This window comes from Catharus ustulatus, chromosome 2 (genome assembly GCF_009819885.2).
Source record: "Catharus ustulatus isolate bCatUst1 chromosome 2, bCatUst1.pri.v2, whole genome shotgun sequence".
NCBI classification, from domain to species: domain Eukaryota; kingdom Metazoa; phylum Chordata; class Aves; order Passeriformes; family Turdidae; genus Catharus; species Catharus ustulatus.
The window spans coordinates 72,684,344-72,701,229 of NC_046222.1; the positions used below are offsets into that span (position 1 = coordinate 72,684,344).

General features: G+C 37.4%; 1 protein-coding gene across 15 annotated transcripts in view; it reads left to right on the forward strand.

The window, feature by feature from the left end:
* LMO7 (LIM domain 7) overlaps nucleotides 1-16,886 on the forward strand; it is a 130,959-nt gene that overhangs the window by 99,322 nt on the left and 14,751 nt on the right. For 10 of the 15 annotated variants that reach the window (XM_033051897.2, XM_033051899.2, XM_033051898.2 and 7 more), the window contains 9 exons: nucleotides 564-887; nucleotides 3,706-3,820; nucleotides 9,171-9,332; nucleotides 10,779-10,882; nucleotides 11,570-11,630; nucleotides 12,643-12,699; nucleotides 12,850-12,891; nucleotides 14,798-14,823; nucleotides 15,136-15,240. In XM_033051897.2, the coding sequence (XP_032907788.1) occupies nucleotides 564-887; nucleotides 3,706-3,820; nucleotides 9,171-9,332; nucleotides 10,779-10,882; nucleotides 11,570-11,630; nucleotides 12,643-12,699; nucleotides 12,850-12,891; nucleotides 14,798-14,823; nucleotides 15,136-15,240 (996 nt within the window). The remainder of the gene's footprint in view (nucleotides 1-563; nucleotides 888-3,705; nucleotides 3,821-9,170; nucleotides 9,333-10,778; nucleotides 10,883-11,569; nucleotides 11,631-12,642; nucleotides 12,700-12,849; nucleotides 12,892-14,797; nucleotides 14,824-15,135; nucleotides 15,241-16,886) is intronic. The other 5 variants (XM_033051912.2, XM_033051900.2, XM_033051904.2 and 2 more) reach the window with 4 other exon arrangements.

The following is a 16,886-nucleotide window of genomic DNA, read 5'->3' on the forward strand; positions in this document are numbered from 1 at the left end:
CTTTTTATTACTTGTAGTAGGTCTCCTTAGTGTGCTTTATCAAAACAGCTACTGTTGGAGGTAATTATCTGGAGCCAGGTTAACATAAATAAGTGTTAAAGATAAATTTTTCAGGTGATAAAGTTTGCTCTGCTGACATTGTTGAAATTGAAATTTTATGCTAGACCAAATTTTGTCTATGCTATAAAGCACTGAAACAATTAAATTGATTGCCCCTGCCCCATTACTATGATGATTTTCATAGTTTTCTCCTAAATCCTTATTTGTTTCTATTTAAAAAGTGGTAAGAAGTGGTAAGAATGTAAATAATACTAAGCAAATGACCTTAACAAGTTTATCCTAAAAAGTCTGGACTATTTGTTCTGCAAGCATTTCAAGAGAAAAAAAATTTCTAAGTAGGTAGTTAACAATGGGTACAGGAACCAGAATTTACTTCAAAGGGGGAGGTGTTTGTTTGGTTTTTTTGGGGTTTTTTTGTTTTTTTTTTTTTTTTAAATATAAAAATCACTGAAAGATTTGGTTTTTTCAAGCACTTATTTACCAAGCTGTCATTTTTGTTCTAGATGGATGATGCTCAGAAATACAATGGAGAAGTAGAAAAAACTAAAAGAACTCAAACTTTGTTCACCAGCATGTCCTTTTCACAACCAGAGTCTGCACACTCTCTCTCCACTGGTGCATTTGGAAGCAGAGGTGAGGAGGAAGAGGAGGAAAAAGGTGTTCAGTCAACACCTCCTCCTAGTTTGGCATTACCTTTAAAGTCCCAAGACCAAGATGCTGGAAGCAGTATTCCTAAGCCAGAGTATGGCATCCCTCCTGATTCTCTTTCACTTGCATCTTCTGCAGAAATTGCGAGTTCAGCAGAGCCTAAGGATTCAAAGTCCATGGTAAGTGTGGAAATAGTGTGATTACTTGGTGTAACTGAATGCCACAGCAGAATAAAAGAGAAAAGAACTAAAAGTACAGCTAATGCCAAGTATTTTTCTGGTAGTAAGAGGACATCTCAGAGACCTGCTATTTCCATTGATTTAATTTAGGGAGAAGAGTATGTGGGGAAGAAAAAAATAATTTTCTGAATTTTTCCCTGTCCTTTTTGTCATGTGCTTAATTTTATTTATCATTCTAATTCGGAATAGTTATTCTACATATTGTTTAATGCTTGCAAAATTTTTTGCTGATTTCCAAATTAGCACATTTTGCATGTAATCAGGTGTGACAGATGAATTATCTGAGCTGCTGTAGCATTCATTTTGCACTTTTAAACTGGTGGTGGAAAAAAGATCAACTTTTCAAAGGCTGACCGTAAATATCAGTATCATACTATCCTTTTTTCCATCTGTTGTGGCATGGGCCTTTTTTTTTTCTTCTATTTACTTGAATCTAATTAATATGCATGTTAATTTTGAAGTAAATCACCATATCTTTTTGCATGTGCTTATTGGATAAGGGGTTGGGTCTTTCAGTTTTCTTTTTGAAATATGTATGTTAAGTGCTGTTTCTTCCAACTGATTGCATGTTTCACCAACAATAGCTTTAATTTTTGATACCTTTCTGTACTATCTGATGATTCAGTTCATAATCTTTGACAGATTTGCATTCCTGATCCTGCTGTAAAACTTAATTGTGCCAGTTGCTTGGGTAAAGGTTGTAAGACCTTGGATGCTGATTTATGAAATCACTTCTCATACCACCTTTTTAGAAATTAATTTGCTTCCAAAGATTTCTTCTTCCTAATCATTTGTGGAAAAGAAATACATTGCAGTTTAATACCCCAATGCCTCTTGGCCATTGCAATGAATTTATAATTATTTTTTGAAACTGTGATTGCTGTATAAGGAAAGAGATCATGATTGTTTTTTCTGTGTTGTAACCAAAACAGGCAGAGGAATTTCTGTTTTATTCAGTGAAAACTGATAGATTCATTATGTGTTCTTAGTATCTGTCTAAAAAAGGTAAATGACAATAGCGTATACTAGGTCCATTTGTTTTTCTCCTGTCATTAGTTATGACATAAATTTTTCCTCCTACCAGTGATTAATATTGGGGAGTAATTTAAAATGGTGTTATATAACTTAACAAGCTCTAAGTTAAGGGATGCAAGTTCCATTTGATGCATTTGTAAATCATTGCCAGAGAGACTGACATAGTTCACTAGTCATCAGGGCCATAACACCAGGTCTGTGGAGCACTGTTTTAGAGATGACCTCTGAAAATGATAAAGTTCAGTGTACAAAGTCACATTACTCCTCTGACAAGAGATAGATCTGGAGAATCACGTTGGGATGGTGGAAAAAATAGATTATGACCAGTAGTAATTTCCAGGATCACACTCAAACTCATGTTCTCTAGCCCAGTGTGCTAACCTGTTCAGCAGATTCACTTTTAGGATACTCACCTAAGGACTTGGGTTGTATGGGAGCATTTGCAAACCAGTAGCTGCATTGTGAAGAAAAGGTTTAATTTCTACCCTGGGCTGTAAAGGGGAGTGTTTTCCCAGGAGGATTCCTGTAACATGAGGTTATACCTTGGGATGGTGCTGTGCAGTGTTGTTTTCTTCTCTATCCAGTACTTGGGTGCTGCTGAAACCACCTCTGGCTGCACCTCTGCACCTCCCTGAGACTGGCTAGCTGCATCTGCTTGTGCAGTGCTCACTGTAGCTGCCTGTTGCATCTTACCAACATGGGAGCTTGGAGGAATTGGCATAGGTCTCTAGACTTTTAAATATTTTAAACTAGGGAAAATGAATCCGACTCTTCAGGAAGGCAGGTTCACTAGGGAACTAAAATGTAGGCGAACATTTGATGCCTGTGTTAAAACGTGCAGAGTCCTTTCCATGCACATTTTGCTGGAATGTATGTATTTTAACGTTGTTTGACAGAAAAATCTTCCTTTTTTTCCTTTTATGTCAATGCCACTGTCATGCTGATGTGGTGCATAGCATGCATTTGGGCATTTTAATAGTTTTTAATGAGCTGACATTAAAATGTTAATGTATGCAACACATGCTCTTAATATAGCGTGGGATTGAAAGCGAGTGTTACAAAATGTATTCCCATTCAGATATTCTTGTTGTTTAAAATGGTGATGTTAGATTTTGATTCAGATTCTGAAACATCCGTTAAAGCCAAAGATTGAAATTTAGCTGATTTTGGGATTATTTTAATTATCTAAGATCTCTTTACAAAATCTATAGCAAACTGGTAGTATCTCACACAAAAGCAAGAAGATAATTGTGCACTCAAATAAACCTAGTTACAGCATTGAGCCTAAAGGAAACTGATGATTCTTATGGTAGGATATAAAATTGATTACAGTTATCTAGCTTTTCCACATCTCTGATGCTCTCTGAGGAGGCACTACATGTCACAAATTCACAAAACAATCCATGAAGAATCATTTAGGGGTTTTGTTTCCTCCAAGTTCTTAAATTTTTTATTAGTGTGTTGCAAAACATTTAAAATTATAGAAATGCAGAGTGAAAGATATGTGTAGAGAAAATATAAATATAAGCTGAACACACACCTGTTGGAATAAAAAGCAAATGAGTTAGTTAACTGACTTCAATACTGTTTCCTTTGTTTGTGATGCTAATAATAGATTATTAAAGTGCACATTGTGAGCAGCCTCGCTTATTTAGAGGATAGACTTTCCCTCATTTAGATTCCTGTGATACCAGATACTGTAGTGTCATGTTTTATTTTTCAGGAACAGTACAGTGAAATGAGAATCAGTATAAACCAGAGACCTGGCCACAGTCGCAGCTTTGGGTTTACAACAAACTGGAGTTCTTCAGGAGCCATTGTACAGACAGTTGAAGAAGGTAAATGTCTATATATACACCAATTTTTGTTCTTATGTTTAGTTTGCAGAGGCTTCTAAATTGAGACATTAGCTGCTAAGAATGCCGAAAACATTTTAAAACATCAGGTGTAGAACTGAAAAGTCAGTATTTAGCTTGCTGATGTATTTCTGTGAATCCTCATGTCTTGAAACAGGTTGAATTCAGAAATACCAAAATCCTTTTTCCTAATCAGGAAGGGTGTAAACATGATTATTTGTTAAACAACCTTCTTACAGAACAGTATTTACTGGCAATAATATTCAGACTGTTTGTTTCAGCGAAGTTCACTTCACATGGTTTGTAAATACATGCAGAGGAAACTTAGCTAATGCTCTTTGGTCAATTTATCTTTTCTTAGTCATGCTGAATTTTGGAGACAGCGCATATTAAATAGTTGCAATTTCTAAATTGATTTCCAGTGAAGTTTTTTTCAATTGTTTTAATACTGAGGGAAAACAAACATTTCTGGCTTGAGATGACACATATATAAAATTTATTTCTAACCTTTAATAGTCTTCTGCAGAGAACAAGCACAATTTTCTTGAAAAAAAAACCAACAAAAACCCTATCAAATTACATATAATGCTTGTTTTCTAAACAATTGTCTTTCCTCTTGCCTGTAATACTTGAGGAATATTGAATTGCGCCCTTCTTTCCACCTAACACAAGATCATCCTGAGAAAGGAGTAATGAGTGGAAACTTAATTTAGTTAGCCCTTAATTTAGTTAGTTTAGTTTCTAGAGAGGAAACAATACCATTTAACAACAGTTAATGAGCAGTCTTGGATTTTTTTTAGATTTTTCAAATTCAAGAAGTAAAGAGGCCTTTCTTTGCTGTGTCTGTAGTTTTCATAATTAAATTTGTTCCAGGGTAACCCTCCTTGAGGCAGGGGTCTGTCCATTTGCACTGCCAGCTGAAAAAGAGAAATCTGAGAGTAGTGAATGTTCCTGCTGGTCATTCACAAAGGTCCACATGGGCTCTGTCCCAAGGAGAAGGTGAAGGCTTTGTGGTTGTTCTCTTGGTTATGCTTTATTACCATTCGCACAAGGAAGGGCACAAAATATAGACTGAGCTGAGAATGAACTGTATCTCAGTATTCTCATTTGTAGCCTGTGTTCAGCGCTTTTTTTGTTCCAATAACTGTCTCATCCCGTATCCTTATCAATAGCTGTAGCTCCCTTTAAATAAATGAAGGATGGGAGAGGTGGATGACCCATTGAAAGAGTAATGTATGCTTTCAGCTCAGCACTTGGGAATGTTGTATTTCCTATTTTTAAGGATAAGTCATAGAATAATTCAGCTTGCAAGAAATCTTGGAAGATCAAGATCAATACAATGCTCAAAAACATGTCAAGATGGAATTCAGGCTGAGTGGCTTAGAGCTTTTACCCGTGTGGGTTTGAGACCCTCCGAGGATGGAAATAGCACAGCCTTTCTGGGCCTTGTCTTCTTTGAGAAAATTTTCCCTTGTATCCTGTCAGACCAGTCTTTGTCCCAGTTTATAACCACTGTTCTGTGTTTTCCTGCCATAAATTTCAAAACAGAACAGGCTTTCCCTTCTCAGGGACCTCCTGGTATGTACTGAAAGAGCTCCTATTAGGTTCTCCTGCAGCCTCTCTTCTCCAGGCTGAACAAGCCCATACTGCTCAACCTTTCCTCATGGGTCAATTGCTCCAGCCCTGACTATCCCAGCACTTTCCTATTTAACTTGTCCCAGTTTATTGATGTCTCTCTTACAGAGGAACACCAAAACTGAGCACAGTGTTATCAATGTGGCATAAGAAGTGCTGAGTGAATGGAATGGTCACTTGTGATCTTTTGGTTGTTATGTTCATGCAGCCCACCACTGCCAGGGTCCCCCCAACCCTACTCAGTAGCCTGTCAATACCCAACCTGTACCATCACTGGGATTAGTCCTTTTCAGGAGCAGGACCCAGCATTTGGCCTTGTGGAATGTCAGGTTCCTGCTCTCAAGAGCAACCCTACCCTCCAGTGTATTGGCCACCCTCTTGCTTTTGACAAGGTTTGAAAACTTGGTGAGGGTGTGTTTTACCTCCTTCTCCGGCATGTTGGTGAGCACATCAGAGAGGGTAGGGCCCTGGATACATCCTGATGAGATCCATAGTAAGCAGCTCATGGGCTGAGTAAGAGCCATTAACCACTTCCCAAAGAGCCTGACAGCCCATCCAGTTTTTAACCCATCTGGTCATTCTGCCAGATACCATCCCAATTTTGATACCAGGATTCTATAGAATATCATGTCAATGGTCTTATTAAAGACAAGGTGGATTGTAACCACCACTCATCTCCTCTCCATGGAGATCTAGTCAATTCATCATTGAAGATGATAGGTTGGTCAAGAGTGATTTAGGTTTGGTGAATCCAAACCAACTGTTCTAGTCACCTTTTTCTCATTCTTGAGCCCAGAAAAACCTTCCGGGAATACTTTCTCTGATTGTGTTGTCTTCCTAACTAGCTCAAGATTTTCTTGAGATGATAGCATGTATATTTTTTACTACTTGTAGATGACTCTGTACTCTACATATGATATTCCTTTAAAAAAACACTAAGAGAACTACTTGGTTAGATAAATATAAATAAGTGCTCTCAAAAAGCTAAGTAAGAGTTAAACTCATAACCTATATTTCAATGAGACACATTTATTACATATAAAAAAGGATAGTTCTCATTTTTTACAGGAGTTTTGAACCTTTACATTTAAAATTAGGTAAATAGAAAGCCTTAAAATCATTAATCTAGACATTGTTTTGCCAACTTCCCCAGTGCCATATAATCCTTATTGTTTCAGTCCTTCCCCTTTCACTTTCCCTTTGCAATATTTTTTTTGAGATTGAGTTGATATGAGTGCATGTCTGATCAAACACTTGCGGTCGTGTATGACAAAGTAAATTTGTATCACATCCTTCAAGTTGTATTTTTTTTTCTATCACTGAGATAGTGTTTATCTATTCTAACAACAACAGATGGGGATAGGTTAGAGATAACTTAGAACATATGGAAAATGAGTATGTGGTGTTTTTTGTTTTTACTGGGGGCTAGTAAGAAGAAAAAGCCTTTTACCTTCAGGGAAACCTATGAAAAACATAAAAGCAGTTCATATTTTATATAGTGAAAACAAAATCCTCTGTTGGAATATAAAGAAATTACTGTTAATTCCTGTAGTCTTGAAGGAGTTGGACAACTGGTAGCATACAACTTTTGGCCCCTGAGTTTCTGGCCAGTCTGTGTGAGCTTCTCTGGAGGTGAATCGGAGCAGAAGCCCACTGCAGGCACCCTGGTCTGCCCTCTTGAGAAGCCCTTTTGTCCAGAGACTCTGGAGGGAGAGCTGCTGGCAAAGTTACAGGCTGAAAATTGAGCACTGCCAGTTGTTCTGGCTATTTAGGCCCAGATGTAGAAGCTGCTGCTATTCATTTAATCTGTATGGTTGAGTGTGATCTGGATATGCCTTTCCAGTAACAGTATAGGAAGAACTGTGCAGTCTTCCACTCCCTTCCTTTCCTAAAACTGAGTCGAGGTATACTGCTCTCACCTCTGAGCCCAGTCTCATCCCTGACAAATTATTTGAATAAAATGAACACAACTGTGTTTTGGTTACTGGGGGCTTATTCTGTCACAAGATAGAAATTTTGAGTTCTGATGACTCTGCTGGGGCCTGAAGCTTTCCCTTTACCATGAACATAAGGCTGAGTCCAGATGTGATTAAACTATATGGTACTAAATATCAGACATTATTCCAAATGTTACATGATGTTGTTGAAATTAGTCACTTCAGTGTTAGTATCTTTGATAGTATTCTTAACAGTACCTTCCATTAACAGACTTGAAAATCCATGATTCTTTAACATCTTTCTGACTCCTAGAGATGCATGTTTTTTCCAGTTAAACTATTGTCCATGTTTCTTCCTCCAGATGAAAACCCTATCTTTTCTTCTACAATACTGCTTTTAAAGCAATTGGTACTGATAGCTGCAAATTAAGTTTTTAGTCTATATTTTAAGTATGATGCAGAAAGATATAATATGGAGCCATATTCTTCTAGCAAAGTAGCTAGTGTAGCTTTTTAGTGAGCTATGATGAAACATTATTTGGTGCAGTACTAGGAATCATAGCATTTCTTAATTTCTTAACTTTCTCATGTGTGAAGCCATCTTAATCCTTAGTGGATGAGCCAGACTTACAGCAGCATTTTCCTAATGAGTCAAAAGACACTAAGGATGAAGCATGTGTTATCTAAATTTTTCTGTCACACTTGTCCACATTTTTTCTAATAATGTAATAGGGCATTGTTCTTGGTATATTTTAAGTAAGATGTGTGGATTTCACTACTTACTTTGGAAAATACTTCCACTGTGTAATTCAAACTTGTTTTATTAACATGAGAGTTTATTGTGCAGTCCTTAACTATATTTTTACTTGGCTTTTCTATTTTCTTTTCTGCTAAGGGAATAATTCTTAATAGAAGAACCATTCATATGTAATCTGTAAAATCTTGCCTGGAGAGTCTGAGTTTCTCAACTCGTCCATTTTCTGAATTAAATAGGGAAAAAGTTTATGAACTGGTCCTCTATGTTCTCTGTCCTTCGTCTAGTGAGATTGCCTGCCAATGTGTAGCAGATGAAAAAAAGTATAAAGTGCAACGTGTCTTGCAAAATATCAGTAGATTCAAAGCGCAACCTGCCATTAAGTTTGCGCTTAATAGATAAAATAAGTAGAATCCAGAGAAGTCTAGTGGGACAGCACTCAGTAATACCTTGAGTCCAATTACCAGTCAATTCAGAGCTAACAAACTGTTCTAGCAAAGCAATAGAGCAACATGCTCTTGTCAGCAGAGCTCAGAAAATGTAAATGAGAATATGAAAAAGCCAGCTTCTGCTGGAATTAAAGTGCGGACTGTTTTTTTTTGACAAATAAGAGGATTACCCAAACATTGGCTGTATTTCACCTAGTTGTTGGCTATAGACATTGTGGTGCTGCCTCTCTCTCACTATCACAGATTATAAAGTTGAATTAGTGAAGGGAAGCTGAGCACAGAGGTTGTTTATTAAATGGGCTAGCCAGAGTCTGAAGACTTACAAGTCTACAAGACTGATTTCTCTATTTTTCCCTTACGTTCTAAATTGAAAAGCTACTTTGATACTGAGTTTACAGAGCTTATGTTACAGTGTAGTGGATTTTTAAGACTTTCTAAATATCCACTATTAACCATTTCTTTGAATGATTCCCCAATCCATTCTCTTCCAATCAAAACTGTGATAAAAAGAAAAAAATATGAATGGAGACATAACAATTTTCTTCTGTTTTCTGCAGGCAGCCCTGCAGCACTTTGTCAGCTGCATGTAGATGATGAGATCATTGCTGTCAATGGCACAAAGGTTTCACATATGGACTACAGTCAGTGGGAAGAGGCCATCAGCAGAGCACTAGAAACTGGAAACCTGGTCATGGATGTCAGACGATATGGAAAGAACGGTGAGTTGTTTCGTCGGGCAGATACTGTATGCTCTGTAAGGCAAATAAGCTTTGTCTCTGCTGTGCCTGACAGCTGAGAGTCCTTATTACCCTTACAGCAGTAATACGTATCTAAGCTAAGTAGTTTGCCAGCATGTCTGTTGCATTTTAACACAACTTGGCTTTTTTAACTGCTTGTGCATTAGATATGTCTTGACAAGCAAGTCTGCAAAACATTGAACTACTGACCTCACTTTTGTGCTCTAGCCTGTTTCTTAGAGGATGGACAGGTAAAAAAGCGTGCAACCAGCACAAAAAGGAATCTTAACATTTTCTTTTCTGCCATACCACAAGAATGAAGAGGGTCTGATCTCTAGAGGATAATAATTTTTTAAAGCCCTCTCAATCACCAGCTCCCTTTCTTCAGGGAAGGAGGATCTTGTGTTCTTTTCTTCAGGGCACATTTGAAGCATGGTATGAGCTTGTGGGTGATGTAGCACCTGTGTGTTATGGTTCTGGCCATTGACCCAAATATTGTGGTCCTATAATCTCTCCAGAATGGTACTACCAGTTCTGGGTAGAGAGGGTTTCCATCCTGGCTTGACAGCCTTGTAGCATGTCTTGACTTGCCATGATTTTAATCAGGAAACCCTTTCAAAGATCTCGAAGAATTTTTGCAGAGCTGGAAGTGTGACCAGTGACTTCTTTCACAGTATAAATAAAAAGCATTCTTTTAGTGGGAAGCTAGGTAAATAAGTTACCAGCAAACTGGAGTAAGAACGGTAGGGTTAGGAAGAGACAAGAAACAAATCACTTTATAGGACCTAATACAACTGAAAAGTGAGATTAGTGGCAAAAAACTAATTGAATAAAATTTCCAGCAGGGAGAGGAGAAATGATGGAGTATTTGAGAAGAGCATCATTTTTCTTTGCCTCATCAATTTACTAGTTTAGTTTAGACTGCCTTTTCTTCCCCCTCTCTGTGCTTCCTGATGAGCATGGACATGAAAATGACCATTCCCTGAATGGTGTATGAGTCTCATTGTACCCTGAGTGAGTAAAGTTGGAAGAATTTTTTCAATCCTTACTAACACTAATGAAATGGTTTCCAATGAATGCTAACTCCTGTCTAATGTTCAGCTGCTGTAGCACATATCAGCAAAACATCTGGCAAACTTTTACCTGGCTTATGACTAACACTTACATTTTTTGGGGAAGGCGGTCTGCTATAAATGCCCTTTTTCCTGTCTTCACAAATTCCACCTGATTTGTGTGTCTCCCTCTTCTGTGTGTTTTTTGTGTTATTTTGATGTTTTCACTAGCTATTGTTCTGTTCTTTGACGTTACTGTCTGTATTAATTTCTTGATCCTCCACATACCAAAAAGATTGGGGCAAAGACCTGCCTTCCCTGCCACATGTAAGGCATAAAATCCTCAATCTCACCAGTCTGGGTACCAACATTATAGGTACATCTGAAAATAAATGGATTGATGCAACTTCAGGAGAAAAAATTTCAAATGCTTCCACCATATCCACAAACAGAGATTTCTCCAGCAGCCTTCAAAGTTCTGTGAGTATGTTTTTGAAGGTTCATGGGAGTTGGGGGGAGGAAGAAAAAACTGTAATGTCTTGATGGTGGGAGGATGGAGAAAAGAACTTGTTCCTTAACAAGTACTTATGGAAGTACAAGTACAGGACCCTGCATCTGAAATATGGAGATGTAGCCATGTATGTATTAAGGTAAAGAAGATGTTTTAAAGACTCCCTATTTATTTATGAGAGAACACTGGTGAATGATAAATATTAAAGTATGTGCAGACTGTCTTTTGACTAAAACTTTACATAATGTTTGTTCTTCAGAGAAGACTTTTTCCCTGAATTATTAGCCTAAATGGAAGTTGTAGCCCCAAAGTGCAGGCATATATGTGCTTTCAAATTACTTGTAAATAAAAATCTGCCTGCCAAGAAGCTGAAATAGGAAAATCTTGGCTTCTGGCATTTTCTTGCAAGCTAATATTTTTCATTTCCGCAGCAGTTCACAACTGGTTATTGATTCCCTCAAATACATGAAGTACCATTATTATAAGTTACACTGAGGAAGTTTTGGATTGTTTTGTATCTTTGTATAAAATATTATGAAGTGTTTCATAGCTCCTGTCAGGAAAGAAGTGTAGTTGGATAAACTTCCACAAACCTAATGAGCCCAAGGCATTTATTTATTTATTTGTTTGTTTGTTTGTTTGTTTGTTTATTTCAGGATACAGAAACAAAATTGATAAATGGAATGCAAGGAGATCTTGGCTCTAATGAACAGAGAGGTAAACCACTGTTGTTTTTTATTTGCTAATTGTGTGGTTTGCAACAAGCACAGGCACTAAACCAGGAATGACTGGAAGCATTATACAGTGGGTGAAGTGAGACCTTAATGAACCAAAAGCCAGACAGATATCACAGAGATCTTGTTGCATCCAGACTGGGTGTAGTTTGCTTCCACTGTTTGCTAGGCAGTTTGAGAGCTGACAACAAAGCTGTGACAAAGCCCCTATCTCTGCATTAGTGGTTGTAAATTTAATGTGTGGTAGGAGTGAAAGAAGGAGGCAGGGGATTTATTGTAATTGCTACTGCATTGTGTGGAGAAGGAGTTAGTATGAGTATTGACTTATTTCACTGCCTAGGAAGAGTGTAGAGTACGCAATACTTTGCTATTTTTTCCTGTCTCTTTCAGTTGTGAGGTTTTAGGGTTAGTGGCTATTTTCTCTATTATTGCTTTACTTTTATTCCTGGAGAACCATGTTGATGGTTCTGATATGAATAATTATTGCATATGATGTTATGAGTAGTTATAGCCTTACTTGACAGCAGTGAGAGAAAACAAGTACATTTATTTCCTAACAGATTAATAATCCTTAAGTAGGAACTTCATATTTCATTTTAACTTGAATACACATGGCAATTCATAAAAGAATTTCCCCAAGATATCACTTACCCTCTGGAGATGTTTTCTGGTGGTCTTGAATGGTCATTAGGCTCCTCATTCCAATTTGGCATCCCAGTCAAGGATGCTTAAATTGGACAGGGAGACTCAAAGTCCAAGTTTGACACTTCTGCTATTTTTATAGTTGGACATTGTTACTGATAAAATTAAATCCTAATTAGTATATGATGTAACCTCCTTAGGTTTTCCTTTGTACTTCAGGGGCTTTTTGTTTTTCTGAAGTGATGTTGCAGTGTATGGGAGGTCTAACAGAAGTTTTTTATCCAGTGGTTATAGTCAGTAATAGAAAAGGCACCTCATTGACTTGTTTGTATTTTTTTGTATTTTTCAAATAGCATCTGAACCTATTTCTTTGAAAAACTTAAAAAGACGGTCACAATTTTTTGAACAAGGTAAATCAGAGCTAACATTTCATGTACTTCCATGAAATTGTTCCTACTGCACACTCTCCCTAACAAGTCTGGTGCTGGGTGTTCTACCTCTTCAGTGTTGTTTCTGCAGTTACAATGAAGCAACATAATTAATTTCCCTTCTTTCCCCAGGGTCATCAGGTTATTCTTACAATTCATGGGTCTACCTTTGTGGTAATGGGTCTTTGCGTGTTCTCTTATATCTATAGCTGTTTAAATCTCTTCTGTGTCGTTCATACTTTTTTTTTCCACTGGGTAGAAGTAAGAAGGGTGGCACTCTCTGTTCAGGTTTGCTACTACCTACAAAACAAGAATAATGATGAATATTGCAGGACGGGTTAAGAGAAGATCTCAGAGCTGTTGATGAAATATTTAACTCTGGATTTGAGTTTGAATTGCAGCTCTGTGCTTTCATGTAAATTGGTGTAAAAAGACATCTGCTGGCTTTCCACTATGTGGTGATGTCACAGGATCCCAAGAAGACCAATATAAATTTTGAATTTAATATGCTAGCATTTTTTTAAAAGGCAATAAACAAACTCAATTTTGGTTTTGTAGGTTGCTTTTCAGCATTTTGCATGTCACAGCTCACATACTTCCACTAATGTTGTATGTCTTATGCTGTCTATGGGCTGTGTATGCCTTGCTGTTTTGCTGTAGCCTGAAAGTGAAATTCTGGCCCACTGGAAGCTCAGCTGAGTTTTGCCAATGATTTGAGTAGGGCCAGGATTTTGCTTTTAGTGGTGATGATTTCTGGCTTTTGCCAGAAGCAATATGTGAAGTGCCACAGCATTTATCTGTGTTTGTGGTTCTGTTTGCTTTTAAATACTTCTGCTGTATCTGCAATATGGTGGTATTTTGTTGTTTGTTGGTGTTGGGGTTTTATTGTTGTTGTTTTATTTTTATTTTATGGCTGGCAGAAATTTGGTTTTTCTTTTAATCATTTTTATAACAATATCTGAGGTATTTCACTTGTGCTTGAGAGGGAGGACAAGGTTGTATTTCTGGAGTGAATGTTCAGTACAGCTTGTTAAACTTTTTGCACTTTAGCTTTGCAATTACATGAAGATTCCTGTGGAGCTCAGCATAAGCTACAGGGGTGAGAGAAATGGGGAGCAAAAATAGGTGCTATGTATGCTTCCCTTTAATATCTTCTGGCACAATTGCAATAGTTTAAGCTGATTGCCTGATTTGCTCTGTGGCTGTTGTGATCTGACAGTGAAGAGAAAATTATGTATGTATAAAACAGATGCTAACCTGTGACTCTTTACAGTTTTTATGTCCTAAATTTGATTTTTTTCCACTTTACGTGATTATACTTCAGAATAATGTTGAAATCCTTTTCTTTTATGCTTTTTTTTTTTTTAACTGAAATTTGGATTGCTAGGTAACAAATACACTGTCAACAAACAAAAATAGTGACAATGCTTAAGAAATGGTTACACTTAAATTTCTGTTTCTCCCCATTTTCTCAACTTTTAATAGATTAGCAGAATACATATCTCTCTCTAATAATTATTTTGTTGCAGGATGATTAAGATTAAGGCCAAGTGTGATAGCCTCAAATAGCAAAAGTTTTGTGGTGAATGGTTCACTGAATTCAAGTGTTCTTTTGGAAGTAGGAAAGAAGGAAATTTGGAGAGCAGAAATACATGGTTTTGTGGTAGAGAAGTTGCCAGTGGATGTCAGTTGCTGTTAATTCATGCCAAGGGCAGTAGATTAATAGCTTCTCTCCCCTTGTGCAGTGTTCTGGGTATTGGTCATGCTAAACAGTTGGGTTTCACAATAGTAATAATAGGAGAGGTATAGTAAAGAACCTTTGTGTTGCTACAGTGGGAGATGTACTGCTAATTCAAGCAATTGCTTACGGCACTTGTAAGCATGCAAAGCTTTGAAACAATTGAGCACATTAGTTGAAAGCACCTAATAAATTCTGCCCTCGAGAAAGTTCAGCAGAGCAAATGCAAGCATGTCTTACTAAGGAAGAAAAAATTAGTCTGAAGCTCAGACTTGCCACAAGTCTTGCAGTACTTATGTATGGGTCTAATGATTTCTCTTTTTTGCCTTCCAAATCTCCCAGGAGGCCCAGAGCCTGCAATGCCTGATGTAAGTATTATTTTGTGCATTACTAGTTGGTTGTATAGTCCTAATCTTTTCAAGAGGCTCTCTGCTTTTTATTGCTTTTTATACTGCTTTACAATCTTGATCAAATCCAGGAGTACTGACTAAGATTTGCTTTGTCAAGGCATAGTTGCTTTCTGTCTGTTTGAAGAAAAGGCTAATTTATGTCCTTACCACTATAAAGCTCTAGTGTTGGTAATGGCTTCTATTTCTCACTCTAAAAAAATATGGTTTAAAATGTAGAGTGTTGATTACCTGGAAAGAGGATAATATGATTTCATTTCTGTGCTATATTAGCTCCCAGTCCCATCCATCAGTGCTCCTAGTCGTCGGGTTTGGGATCAAGAGGAAGAGAGAAAACGACAGGAAAAATGGCAAAAAGAGCAGGACCGTTTGCTACAGGTAAAATTAATCTTCATAATGATGGGCTGTCAATCCCCTGTGTATAGCAACAAGGAAAGAGAAGTAGCACATGATTTCTGCAGTTCTTCTTCCTGATGGCCTGGGGGGACTCTCAGGTGCATTTTCTGACCTGCACAGTTGCACACAGTAGGAGCTATTCAGAAAAAAGAGGACAATGCTTTCGTAAGCTTCATTAAATCAATCAATGTGTATTCACTACAGCCAGAAGTGCTCAATCTTCCAGGCCTGGTATGTTCTTAATGACAACAGAATTTAAAGGATAAGTGAAGAACTAAGGAGTCTTCACTTTTGAATATGAATTGTATTTTTTTCCTTAGGAAAATTGACTCTAGAGTTCTACCTCCAATTAGTGATACTGCCTTCTATTCATATGTGAAGGAGAGGCAGCCAGTACCACTAGGTGCCTGCTAGAATCCTGTGATTTAGCCATCAGCTAGTCAGTTGGAATCAAGCTGATCCCAGGACCTCAGAGTCAGAAAGCTGAACCTGCTAATGCAAAACCACCTTGATAACCAGTAGCTAGAGCTGGATGGGGGGTGTTGCAGAGGGAAGGGGCATTGTTTATAGTCTTAGCACAAAAATTCTGCACAGAGCTGAGCTCAGTGAAGTGTAAGCACATTCAGCCATGTTCAGCAAGGCACATCTGTGCAAAGTAAGTTAAAGTTTGTTGTCTGAAGTCTGATGACTAGGAGACACATTAGTGAATACCATTTATGGTGCACAAGCCTTCTTTGTATTCAGTAGAAAACTGTGATATCAAAGTGCAAGCATAGAATCTCTCTTGCTTTTTGAATGTTTAATCTTTTGTTGTTCCTTGTAGCTTGCAAACTCTGCAGGGCAGCAGCTGCACTTCCTAAACTTACCTGTGGACTCTGTTATGACTTGGATGTTCCATTTGATACCTGAAGAGATTGCTTTAAAGAGTATAAACCTTGACTCCCCTTTCTTGAGAGCTGACTCAGCCATCTGCCATCACTTTTCTTTGTTTCTCCTTTTTCACTCCTGAAGTGATAAATTTGACCAGAGTAATAATGATCTTTCTCTTCTCCATGATCCCAATAATGAAATTTCAAATAACAAAAAAGGAAACAAAGTCAAACTTTTCTTATTTCCAGTATCTTAGAAGGAATACTTTTGACACCCTTAAATATTTTGCTTTTCCCAAGATAAAAGTGGTGACTGAAAAAACCACCAAAACATTTACCTTGTGCTTTAAGACAGTATACTGATTTCATAGCAAATCTAGTCAAAAGAAAAATTTCAAGGTCCAGATTTGGATTTTGGTCCAAATTAGGTTTTGTTTAAGATAACACTTCAAAAGAATGTTCTTGCTCACTATTTCACTTAGTGATCTCTTTATATTTACCATATTAATGTGCCTAATCCAAAGTTAAATACAACCACTCTGTTTTTCCAGAAATACCTTAGATAGCTGGGGTTTTTATGTTCAAATGGTAACTAAACTGGAGGGCAGGGACTATGAGGTTGGCTTTTGTGAGATTTAGCATGTAAAATAAGCCTGGAGTCTCAAAAATCAATTACAGAACTCCTTTGGATTGCATTTGAGCCAGGATTTCATTTGTGGCAGACCTAATGTTCTAGTGGAGCTCAGGGATGTTTTTGTC